The following is a 12,533-nucleotide window of genomic DNA, read 5'->3' as shown; positions in this document are numbered from 1 at the left end:
TCACCCCGCAACGAGGCGCTGCCCCCGGGGATCGCCATGGCCCCAAAAGCGCCGGGGACGATCCGGTGTTCAGCGGTCCGCCCTGGAACCGCCCCACGCTCCGCCCCGCAACGCACCGGGGACGTTGGGAGACGTAGTGCGGGGGGAGGAGAAAAGGGGCACTGGTGTATGGGGTGAAGGGAGTGGGGAGAGGGAGGACTGGTTTATGAGGGGGGGGTACTGATGTGGGGGAAGAGTTGTTACTGGGAGGACTGGTGCGTGTGGGGTCAGGGAGAGGGGACCGGGGTCAGTGGTGAGGGGTGAGAGGGGGTACTGGGGTGCACTGGTGTATAAATGGTACTGATGTGTGGGGAGCATAAGGGTATTGGAGGTACTGGTGTGGGATGACGGAGGAGTGGTGTATGTGGGGGGTGCTGGCATGTGGGGAGAGAAGGGATTGGGGTCAGTGGTGTGGGGGGAGAGGGGGTACTGGAGAGACTGATGTGTAGGAAGAGGGTACTAGAGGGGCTGGTGTATGGGGAGAGGGGGACTGGGGTCACTGGTATATGGGGAAGGGGGGCACTGAAGGGATTGATGTGGGGTGAGGGGTACTGGAGAGACTGGTGTGTGGGGAGAAGAGTCATTGGTGTGTAAATGGTACTGATGTATGGGGAGAATGGGGTATTGGAGGTACTGGTGTGGGGAGAGGGAGGAGTGGTGTATGGGGAGGTACTGGCATGTGGGGAGAGGGGGATTGGGGTCACTGATGTGGGGTGAGGGGGTACTGGAGAGACTGGTGTGTGGGGAAAAGGGGGACTGGGGTCACTGATATGTGGGGCAGGGGGGCACTGAAGGGATTGATGTGGGGAGAGAGGGGTCTGGGTCACTGGTGTGGGGTGAGAGGGGTACTGGAGAGACTGGTGTGTGGGGAGAAGAGTCACTGGTGTATAAATGGTACTGGTGTGGGGAGAAGGGGGTACTGGTGTGGGGGAGGGAGTAGTGGTGTATGAGGGGTCACTGGTGAGGGGAGAGAAGGGATTGGAGTCACTGGTGTGGGGTGAGAGGGGTACTGGAGAGACTGGTGTATAAATGGTACTGGTGTGGTGAGAAGGGTGTACTGGAGATACTGGTGTGGGATGAGAGAGGAGTGGTGTATGGGGGGGTACTGGCATGTGGGGAGAGGGGGATTGGGGTCACTGGTGTGGGGAGAAAAGAGATTGGAGTCACTGGTGTGGGGTGAGAGGAGTACTGAAGAGACTGGTGTGTGGGGAAAAGGGGGAACTGGGGTCACTGATATGTGGGGAAGGGGGGCACTGAAGGGATTGACGTGGGGAGAGAGGGGTACTGGTGTGTGGGAAGAGTCACTGGTGTATAAATGGTACTGATGTAGGGAGATGAGAGGTAAGGGGTGCTGATGCGTGTGGAAAAGGACAACTGGGGGAACTGGTGGGAAGAGGGAGGTGCTGGGGGAACTGATGTGAGGGGAGAGTGGTTTCTAAGTGGACTGGTATATGGGGAGAGGGGATACTGGGGGCACTGGTGCAGGGGAATAGGGGTACTGGTGTATGGAAAGTAGTGTTGTGTAAGGAGAGAGGGGACTGGGGTGTGAACAGAGTGGTTTCTGGGGGGATTGGTGTATGGGGAGAGGGGGGGGCACTGGTGTGAGGGGGCCTGTTGGGGGGAAGTGGTGTAAGTGGGGAGAGGTTACTGGGGATACTGTTGTGTGCAGGGAAGGGGTCCTGTGTGTACTGGTATCTACGAGGTATATGTTTGTATGTGTATGTTTGGGGGAGTTCTTGCAGCAAAAAGAAGTCTTGGGGTTATTGGAGGGGGTAGGAAGAGCACTGAGAGTGAGTAGAAGTGGGGCAGCTGGGACGTGGTGTGTACCACAAATGTAGAGGTTCTGGCATGGAGTGAGCTGCTCTTCATCACCAGGACCAAAGCAAGTTCCTCATTAATTAAGTCATTGATTGTATTACCTCCTGGAAACAGCACGTCACACATGGAGTGTAGAGCTGGGCTTCTGGCCTCCCCGTTGGCAGATTTAATGGCTTGTATAAAGGTATGAGCTCACTGTGTTTTTTCTGGTCCTGCGTATGCACAGTGTTGGAGCCAATGGCTGCTCTGCAAAATGTACACATAGATAAAAACACCAGAAACAAAAGCACAGAAAGGTGATTTGCCACAGGTTTCAATAAGAAATCAGTGAAAAGCTGAAAATAAACCCTGAATCCCTTCTGTCCCACTTGATGTACTCAGTAGAGTGCAACCCCCCCTCCATCTTGGAAATCTTTATGTAAAGCTTCTCAAATAACTGTGCTCACACAGAGGCAGCAGCAGAACCTGCAGAAAAAAAGGCACGTATCCAACTGATGAAACCATAAATTGCTGGTGTCTGAGTGCCACAGGAGGCAAATGCAATATCAGCTCACCTGCTGCAGGCACACAGCTCCAAGCACATCCCTTCCTTCAGTTCAGGAGCAAATTGCTGATCAGTTTCACAGGATAAGCCACAGCAACCATACTGCAGGAGGTAGGAGCTTGTCACACTGGGGTTATACATATAAGCAGCACTGCCCTAAATTCTTTGCTTCACCCCTCTTGCAGCCAGCACTAAAGCCACAGTGTCATGCAATATACATCTCATACCTTCCCCTCCTGCTTTGTCCCTTAATTACAGCTTTTTGCATTAGAGATGTAGGAAAAAGAACCCAGGCTGTGCTGTTTTGTCTGCTATTCATCTCCATTTTTTCTTCCCCTGAGAGTTAAGTTCCCCCTTGTGTACTCATGGCCAGAAATACAAAGCATTTATTGTCCTAATTCCCAATTATTTAGATAGCTGAGTATGAGGATTTGGTGCCTGTATGTTTCTTTTGCCCTGGCCCAAAAGAGAAACCAGATCTGCTTCTGCACGGGCAAGGAGTTAAATTTGGATGCTGGTTTGAGAAATGCAACTTGACTCCATGCTTCCTGCGCTGCAGGCTCAGAATATTGGCACCTTCATTTTGCTGGCTTTGTCTGCAGCTTGGACCTCTGCCATGTGATAGCATCATTAACCTTTTCTCATTTACATCCAGGACTGGAAGGAGGGAGGGAGTGTGTCAGTTGTCATGTGTGTCCTCCTTCCCCCCTTGCACTCTCACAGCCTTCCTCTGATATTCTTTCCAAAGTGCTGGAGGCAAATTAACAAAGAGATATAGGAAATGGATTAAACACAAAGACCAAGGAAAAAACCCTCACCCCAAACAATCTGCAGGAGCAGATCTGCAAGGAGAACTCCTCCCTCTGAGGGCAGATCCCGCAGGATTCCTTCCCTTGCCCATCAGCCACACTCCTGCAGTTGCTGCTTGTGCTTTTTTTGCCCATTTATTTTGCAGTTTTGTGGGTGTCCATCAGGGGTTTGGGAGCTGTGAGCTGAGGAACACCTGTTTCCTCTTTTCAACCACACCTGCATCAAGTCTGAAACCAGAAATAAATTTAAAAAGAAGACATTTAAAACATTTCTTAGAATGTAATCTATTGCTTCTTATTTATTCTGCAGTTTACGTTGTGAGTAAGCAGCACAGTTATTATTTTTATTTTTATTATTTTAGAAAGCTTCCTCAATAATGATTGAAAAATCAATGGTGAAAGGACTTGATTAAAAAAAAAAAAAAATTGCTTGTTCATCATTGAAAAGTGCTAATTACACTCATTATTTTTGACTCATTTCCTGGCTGGACTTTGTAGGCTTTGTGGTGTGTGTTTTTGCCATCATAAAAACACAACAAAACAATTGAAGTTTTATTAGAGGCTTTTGTAGGGGGTAGTTTGTTAGTTTTAACAGTTTTGGCTCTGTTCCCTCAGCGCTGTTAGAATTACTCGAGTGTTTGTCTTCACAACTTGAACAAAATTTGGTTTCCTAGGAAGCCGCAAGATGCCAAAATAGCCAAAAAAACAAATATAAGAATAAATCAAACCAGAAACTGAAACTCTTAACTGTGTTTTATTGTACACTGTGAGCAAATACTGGAGTTTGACTGCAATAAAGTATGAGGCATTTTCCAACAAACACAAGAAGCAATATGTCATGAATGGGCACGTCAGGAGGTGGTGAATTATTTGGGATTTGCTGAGAAATTAACGCTTGCAAGCACAACTTTGTGTTTCAACTTTTTCTTTGCTGTTTGGTTCAATGCTCACTTACAGAAAGCAGAGCAGAAATGGATAAAAAAAATGGAAATAAAGCTCTTTCCACCCCCCTGGATTAAACCAGGAGGGCTGAGCCTTCAGCAGCCTGGCTGTGTTAGCATCCTGCTCAAAATGCTCAGAAGTCTTCACACAAATCTTCTGTGCTACCTTTAAAAAGAGAACTGCGGGTTTTTTTTCTGGGCATACCAACAGAAATGGCCAAACACAATGGGGTTAACAAAATAGGCAACTAAAGTTCTCTACCCCCACTTTTCTCTTTCATTTAAGGTCTTGAGCCAACAGTTCCCAAGTAGAAGAGGACCACCAGGGAGATCAGCATGCTCCCAAAAGGCACCCATGAGATTGCCATCTGTTTGTGTTTTACCCATAAGAAATCAGTAAAAATGAAGACGTGACTTTAATTTGTCCTCATAGCCAACGAAAGGGTTATCACACCTAGGCATCAGTGCTACCAGCCAGCCATAGATTACAGAAACCCAATGGATTTGGCCCTGAGGCCCACCCAAACACCAACACTTACTCAGAATTACCTTGAGCCATCAACAGCCTCCTCCCATCTGTGTTCCTTCCACAGCAGACAAAGGGGCAGTTCACACTTTGGATGTTCCCACAAGCAGGGGAGGAAGAAGGTGCTTCAGCAGGCCATCAGTTTTCTAGAAAATGGATAAAAGGAGTCTATGAAACCGTGATACCATTGCCCCATTGGGCTGAAACCAGCCTATAGCTTCAGAAACCAAGGAAAAGCCAAGCCTAACTTTGATGCCATATATAAAAAATACATTAATTTTAAAAAGAACAACCCAGTGTTTCCATACATTTCAATGCCCTCTGCTGTCCTCCAGTTTACATGCAGCAGGAAGCAGGGATCATCCCATGTTTGCAGGCTGGGTTCGTACACTTCATGCCACAGCTGGGAATCCTAACATTGCCCCCACACAGTCAATAATGATCACAAAGCAAATTATTTGCTTTATCTCTGGCTTGTTATCTTTACACAGGGGGCCACTACCGTTTCCAGGAACCCCTGCTTCCATCTCCCAGTTGACTCATTTGATTGCAATTATTTTCTGTCTCTTCTGAGGAGGAAATGACTGATGGCGCCCATGTGTATCATTCATTTTTTTTTTTGCCTGAATAAAAGTGGAAGTGGGTGCTCCGATGACTATTTCTTTATTTTAGACTTTTAAATATACCAGAACAATATGAGTCATTCTTTCAAAGAAGCTGAAATAGTGAGTTGCCAGGAACTGGGCCCACACCAAAGTTAGACCACGGGCTTTTCTCCTACAAAGACTGCAGGTGTCGACCTGCCCAAGAAGGCACGAAGAACCACTGACAGAGAAACTCCAGCTAGAAATGGTGCCTGAGCTCCACAGGTTCCAGTTCTTACTCTCCCCCATCAAAAAATGACAAAAATTCCCTCCAATACTTTATGATTTCATAACATGAAATGGGAATAGATCACTGAGAAAGGAGCTCTCACCAGAAACCTTACTTTTCCTCATCAGAAATAATTCCCAGTATTACAGATCTCTGTTTCCTTATGACTGCTGCAAAGGTTCCATCTCACCCAAAGATGGATATAAGAAAAAAGTGTTTTACAATAAGGGTGGTGAAGCAGTGGAACAGGTTGCCCAGAGGGGTGGTGGATGCCCCATCCTCAGAGGCATTCAGGGTCAGGCTCTGGGAACCTTGATGGAGCTGTAGGTGTCCCTGTTCACTGCAGGAGAGTTGGACCAGATGGCTTTTAAGAGTCCCTTCCAACTCAAGCCATTCAGAGTCCCTGATTCTATGAAATATTATGTCATGGGAACTTGGAAAACCTTTTTTTTTTAATTACTGCTTAGCTAGCAGGACCAGCAACGCTAACAAGAATTCCAGTCTTTGACATTTCAGTAGGATCTAGGAGGACTGGCAAATCAGTGATCATAACTACATGGTCGGAGCATGAGATTGCCATCGCTGACTGCATGATAATGGAAAAAATCCCTTATTCTTCCCCATTTCTTGGGTTCTTCACTGCTTAACAGCCCTTTGCACACTGCTGCTGTGGTTGTGAGATGTTGAGATGGTGGTGTTGATGATGATGGTGAGATCTTCAACAGTGTGACACTGACCTATGGCAAGGCCTTGAGTAAGAAGTGGCTTACAAATGAGCTGTAACGTTGTCGTCCCATTAGTCTTTTTATTTTTTTCATAGAACCTTAGAAACATTAAGGTTGGAAAAGATCTCCACAATCAAGTCCAACCATCAACCCATCACTACCAGAGTGCCTCATGGAATCATTAAGGTTGGAAAAGACCTCCAAATATTCAAGTCCAACTGCCAGGACATCATCACCATGCCTACTCATAGAATCACAGCTACCCAGCATAGAGAAATACACCTGACCACAGCTAAATCAAAGCATGGACACCTCAGCAACATATGCTTTGCATAAAGTGTTTGGATGAGCCCAGATCACCCTGTTCCTCATTTATCTGAATTATTTATCTACTTTTTCTCCTTAAATGCTCATTTGCTCCTCCTATCCTTGGGACAGAACCATCCCCAGGCTCTGCATTTCAATGTTGTCAAGAGGAACAAAGTTCCTGGGGGGTTAACAACCCGTGGGACCAGATGCTTGAAAATATATTGGAAAAAAATCCTATTTAAAGAGGGCAACCAAGTCACTCTTTATGTCCCTCACTGTACAAGGACACTTCCCTAAGAACACCATGGAGTGAAGATTGATAGCTTTTCCCCAGGAAAGCTGGGGAGGGACTTTTTATAAGGGCAGGTAGTGATATGACAAAGGGAAATGGTTTTAAACTGGAAGAGGGTAGATTTAGAGGGTAGATTTAGCTGTGAGTGAAAGCAATGGGGGCTGAAGGATGGGGATGAGGGGAGAGCCAAAAAATTGCTCTGAGGGGATCAGGGACAGAGCTGAGGGAAAGGGCCAAGAGCTGAGGGAAGAAATCAGGGGACTGAGGGAAGAAGCTGAAGGAAGGGGCTGGAGCCTGTGAAGGAAGAATCTATGAGAGAAAAATCTGTGAGGGAAGGGGCTGTGGAGAATAGAGCTGAGGTCTGTGAGGGAAGCGCTGATGGATTGCAGTAGGGGCTGAGCTTCATAAGGGAAAGGGCTGAGAGAAGGGATTGAGGGCTGAGATCTGTGAGGGAAGTCGCTGAGGGAAGACAATTGGGGCAGAAGGAAGAGAGACTGAGTGAAGGTAATGGGGACTGAAGGAAGGGGCTGCGGAGAATAGGGCTGAGCTCTGTGAGGGAAGGGGCTGAGGGACAGCAATGAGAGCTGAGATCTGTGAGGGAAAGGGATGAGGGAAGGCAATGGCGACAGCTCTGTGAAGGAAGGGTCTGAGAGATGGCAATGGGGGCTGAGGGAAGAGACTGAGGGAAGGCAATGGGGACTGAGCTTTGTGAGGGAAGGGGCTGTGGAGAATAGGGCTGAGATGTGTGAGGGAAGGGGCTGAGGGAAGGGATTGAGGGCTGAGATGTGTGAGGGAAGGGGCTGAGGGAAGGCGCTGTGGAGAATAGGGCTGAGAGCTGTGAGGGAAGGGGCTGAGGGAAGGCAGTGGGGGCTGAGAAAAAGGGCTTAGGGACAGCAATGAGAACTGAGATGTGTGAGGGAAGGGGCTGAGGGAAGGCGCTGTGGAGAATAGGGCTGAGAGCTGTGAGGGAAGGGGCTGAGGGAAGGCAGTGGGGGCTGAGAAAAAGGGCTTAGGGACAGCAATGAGAACTGAGATCTGTGAGGAAAGGGGCTGAGGGATGGCATTGAGGGCTGGGATCTGTGAAGGAAGGAGCTGAGAGAAAGCAACGGCCATTGAGACCTGTGAGGGAAGGGGCTGAGGGAACGGATTGAGGGCTGAGATCTGTGAGGGAAGGGGCTGAGGGAAGGCAATGGCGACTGAGATCTGTGAAGGAAGGCGCTGAGGGAAGGCGATAGCGACTAAGGGAAGAGAGACTACGGGAAGGGGCTGTGCAGAATAGGGCTGAGATTTGTGAGGGAAGGGCCGAAGGACGGCAATGTGAGCTGAGGCCTTTGAGGGAAGAGCCGAAGGATGGCAATGGGGGCTGCGATCTGTGAGGGAAGAAGGGGCTGAGGGACGGCAGACGAACGCCGCCGCGCCGCGCTGACCCGCGGGAAGAGGAAAGCCGCGGGCGCGGCCGCGCTGTCTTTCCGGTTCAGTTTTCACTTTCTGTTTTTTTCACCCCTCCGCCGCCCGCCCTCGGCCCGCCCTCTCCTTCCCTCCCCGGGGGTTGCCTTCCCCTTCCTGGGGGCTGGCGTTGTGCTGCGGTCCCGCAATGCATCCACGTTTCTCCTGATCCCCCCTTTCAGCCCGCCCGGCCCCGGGGACCGCGGAGCCGCGCGGGAAGGGCCGGGCGGGCGTTATGGAGTGAGGGGACGGAACGGAACGGAACGGAGAGCTCCGAGCATGGGAGAGCGGCGGGACGAGGCGGCCCGAAGGCCGGGAGCGGGTGAGCAACGCGGCGGGGGACCGGGGAAGCCGGATCTGTCTTTTCCTGCTGGGGATTTTGGGGGGGGGAGTTGGGGCGTGGATTTACCTCCCTGTGCTCCCTTATGAAGCGGGTTGCGCCTCAGAGGTTTCCCTTTTCCCTTACGATGAGGGATGGGAGCAGCCCTCGGCCCTACAGGCAGCCACCCCAAGGCCTTCAGGCCCCCTCAGCTCTACAGGCAGCTGCTCCAAGGCCTTCAGACTCCCTTGAATCTACAGACAACCACTCCATGCCCTTCAGATTCCCTCAGCCTTAAGCCAAGCCCTTCAGACCCCCTCCCCTCTACAGAAAACCACCTCAAGATCTTTAGACCCTATCAACCCTACTCCAAGGCCTTCAGACCCTCTCGCCCCTACTGATAACCATCCCAAGGCCTTCAGGCCCATCACCCCTACAGGCAGCCACTGCAAGGCTTTTAGACCCCCTCACCTCTACAGACAGCCGCCCCAAGCCTTTCTGACCCCCTCAGCCTTACCCCAAGGCCTCCTGACCCCCTTAGCCCTGTAGATAGCCAGCCCAAGGCCTTCAGACCCCTTCACCTCTTCAGAGAGTCATCTCAAGGCCTTCAGACCCCCTCTACTCTACAGACAGCCATCTCAAGGCCTTCAGACCCCCTCTACTCTACAGACAGCTGTCTCAAGGCCTTCAGACCCCCTCTACTCTACAGACAGCCGTCTCAAGGCCTTCAGACCCCCTCACCCCTATAGACAGCCATCTCAAGCCCTTCAGACCCCCTCGACCCTACCCCAAGCCCTTCAGACCCCCTCGACCCTACCCCAAGCCCTTCAGACCCCCTCACCCCTATAGACAGCCATCTCAAGCCCTTCAGACCCCCTCAACCCTACCCCAAGCCCTTCAGACCCCCTCACCCCTACAGACAGCCACCCTAAGCCCCTCAGACCCCCTCAGCCCAACCCCAAGGCTTTCAGACTCCCTCAGCTTTACAGACAGCCACCTCATGCCCTTCAGACCCCCTAATCCCTACCGTAAGCCCTTCAGACCCCTTCACTGCTCCAGACAGCCATCCCAAGGCCTTCAGTCCCCCTCACCTCTACAGACAGGTATCTCAAGCCCTTCAGTCCCCCTCACCCCTACAGACAGTTACCTCAAGCAAGCCCTTCAGACCCCCTCACCCTTTCAGACGGCTACCCCATGCCCTTCGGACCCCCCTCAGTCGTATAGACAGTCACCCCAATGCTTTCAGATCTCTCACCCCTGCAGACAGCCATCCCAGTTCCTTCAGACCCCTCAGCCCTACCCTGATGCCTTCGGACCCCCTCAGCCCTATGTCAAGGTCTTCCAAACTGTAGCAAAACTGTTTTAATTTTCCTTGGGAATGCATTGGCCATTCCAGGCTCCCCACTTTCTATGCGTTCTGGTAAAGATAAAATTGGGAAGGGTGTGGTCTTTATTTTTGTTTTTGTTGCTTTGTGGTCTCTCCTTGAGAGAGTTTATGTGCAGGATGAAGGCTGGAAGCCCTTTGTTCCCATTTTGGATCCCTGTTAGGATGGGAATCAATCAGCATTACAGATGGAAAAATTGACATTAGAGAGGTGTTTCTGCACCGGTTTTGCACAGTTCTGCCTCCTGATCATCCCAAAACTGTCCCACAGAAGCTTGGGCTTGTCATCTGTATGCACTCCTCAATAGGAGGAAAACCTGGATAGACAGAATTCCCTGGATTGTGTTACTTTGCTCTGAAACTGGTGTTACACACTGCTAACCATATCCTGGGATGCATCAAAAGAAGTGTGGTCAGCAGGGTGAGGCCTCACCTGGAGTACCGTGTCCTCGTGTGGAGCCCTCAGTAGAAAAGAGATGTGGATCCGGTGGAGGACACCCAAAGGAGGGCAACAAAAATGGTCCAAGGGATGGAGCACCATCATGCCAGATTTCAAGCTTCATTGGCACAGATCTTTGAGGAGTTGTGTGGTAATCCAGAGTGTTGAACTTGTCTATATTAAAATTAGGTTCTTTTATTTTCTCTTCTGCTGTTATTTGGTGATTTTCTTCATAGCTTAACTGCAGGTGAAGGGAAGGAGCACTGGGACAAATCATAGAATCATTTGAATTGGAAGGGACCCTTGAAAGCCATTTAGTCCAACTCTTCTGTGATGAATGGGGACTTGTACAGCTCTACCAGACTGAAGCATGGATATTGGTTAAAATCACTTTGAGACAGAAAAGTGAAATAGTTATTATTTTTTGGTAAATGCTCTTTTGGCATTGTTTGGCTTTTTTTCTTTCTGATGATGAGATTACGATTTGATAGTTCTCGTGGTTGTCTAAAATTGGCATGTGTGTGGGTAGATATTATTGTTGGGCTTCATTTCTGTTTCTGCTGGAAACTGTAAGTGTGTCTTGGTAATTTCCATAGCCAACGGGTTCACAGAGAATGTGCAGTAGAGCTCTGTCTCTGTGTCAAGGAGGGCAAGAAAATGAAAGAAAGTCAACACTCAAAGAAGAGCTTCTGTAGTGAGAGCAAAAGGAATGCCATGAAACTCCATCCAGGAGTGGGCACTGCCATGTCTCTGTGACCCATCCAAAGGCCTTGTCACCCTCCAGGGTAAAAAAAAAAAAAATTCAAGTTCCAGTAAGGTTGTTGATCCTCTGGGCAGAGTGGTGTCTCTTCTGAGAGGGTGTCCTGCATCATCTTACTCCTCAAAGGTGATAAAAGTAAATACTGTCTACCTGGATAACTGCATTTCCCTGTGTTTCTAGAGGGAATTTTAAATACAGCCCAGCACCTGTTTTTTGTTGTTTTTTTTTTTTTTCCAGCTTATCAGCAACCACTGTGAGTGTTTTAGGTACATCAAACCAGGAAACTGCAAAAGATAGCACAGCTCTACAGTTGGAAGGCTCTTCTTTGCAAGCCAGCCACTCTTCTTCTGAGAATACAGCATACAATGCAGAGAGGTGGTTTCTTTCTCTTCTTTCTCCCAAATTCTTGTGCTGCCTGTGAAGGTTTGTGGCTTGAGGACTTCCTGAGGAAGAACTGGTATCTTAGTGTTTAATAGATTCATTTTTTCCCACAAATCTGAGGGGATTGTAGAACCCATTTGTAGCATCTTCTGGTGCGACCTTTGGAAAATGCTGAACGTTATTGGAACCCCACCTTTCCACCCTAGAAATGTGAGGTTGTAACTGTCTTTGGGTGTGAGGAATAGGAAGGAAGAAAGCAAGAAAGTGAAAGAAAAAGAAGCAGCAAAGCTGCAAATGTGGCTGATGCAGCAGGAGCAGTGGGAACTAGGTGCTTATCTGGTGTAGTAGATTGCGCTTTGAGATTGAAAAGCTTTGAAAAGCACACATTAAAACACAAGAAAACCCTGAGAGGCTCAAATAAACCATTTCCTGCTTCAGTGCCACGTTAACCATCCCACAATGCCTGGACCTGGTCCTCGTGGACACAGGACACCTCCATAGCAGGGACCACATTGCAGTCTCTGGGGTCTGCTTTGGTTGATCAGTTTGCAAATAGTCTGCCTTAATTTGGCTCTGTTTTGGGCTTACACTGAATGAGTAAAGAGGCTTCTGTGCAGTAGTGCTGCAACACTGATGAACCAAGGCTCATTATGAAAGTTGGGCTGCATGGGCTGTAGCTAAAAGAAGCTTGCAGGTGAAGAGCTGATCAAGCAGGTAATAATGTGTGTTTTATAATTAGAGCAGAATTTAAGGGACAGTTCATGGAATTGTCATAATAGTTACCACGTGCTGGAGGTGAGCAGCAAAATGAGAGTGGGAGATGGAAAAAGAAGAGAGCAAGTGGATGTCAGCAGGAGGAGGGTGGTCTTAAGGAGTCTCATCTTGCAGTACATGGACTTTCCAGTGATGTGAAATGGCATGTGTTGCC

General features: G+C 49.2%; 2 protein-coding genes across 3 annotated transcripts in view; one reads left to right on the top strand and one right to left on the bottom strand.

The window, feature by feature from the left end:
* ASB13 (ankyrin repeat and SOCS box containing 13) overlaps positions 1–4,817 on the bottom strand; it is a 13,948-nt gene extending 9,131 nt beyond the window's left edge. The window contains 5 exon segments of the mRNA XM_019613933.2: positions 1,959–1,982; positions 1,985–2,103; positions 2,412–2,503; positions 3,220–3,438; positions 4,701–4,817. Of these exon segments, the coding sequence (XP_019469478.1) occupies positions 1,959–1,982; positions 1,985–2,103; positions 2,412–2,503; positions 3,220–3,345 (361 nt within the window). The 5' untranslated portion in view covers positions 3,346–3,438; positions 4,701–4,817.
* A 3,459-nt stretch (positions 4,818–8,276) lies between these two features.
* Positions 8,277–12,533, top strand: part of TASOR2 (transcription activation suppressor family member 2) — a 33,932-nt gene continuing 29,675 nt past the window's right edge. The window contains exon 1 of one of the 2 annotated variants that reach the window (XM_019613851.2): positions 8,277–8,644. In XM_019613851.2, coding sequence (XP_019469396.1) covers positions 8,602–8,644 — 43 coding nt within the window. In that variant the 5' untranslated portion in view covers positions 8,277–8,601. The remainder of the gene's footprint in view (positions 8,645–12,533) is intronic. The other variant, XM_031552621.1, reaches the window with a different exon arrangement.

The sequence above is a fragment of the Meleagris gallopavo genome, chromosome 1 (genome assembly GCF_000146605.3).
Source record: "Meleagris gallopavo isolate NT-WF06-2002-E0010 breed Aviagen turkey brand Nicholas breeding stock chromosome 1, Turkey_5.1, whole genome shotgun sequence".
Classification (NCBI taxonomy): domain Eukaryota; kingdom Metazoa; phylum Chordata; class Aves; order Galliformes; family Phasianidae; genus Meleagris; species Meleagris gallopavo.
This window is presented reverse-complemented; position numbering and strand designations above follow the sequence as displayed.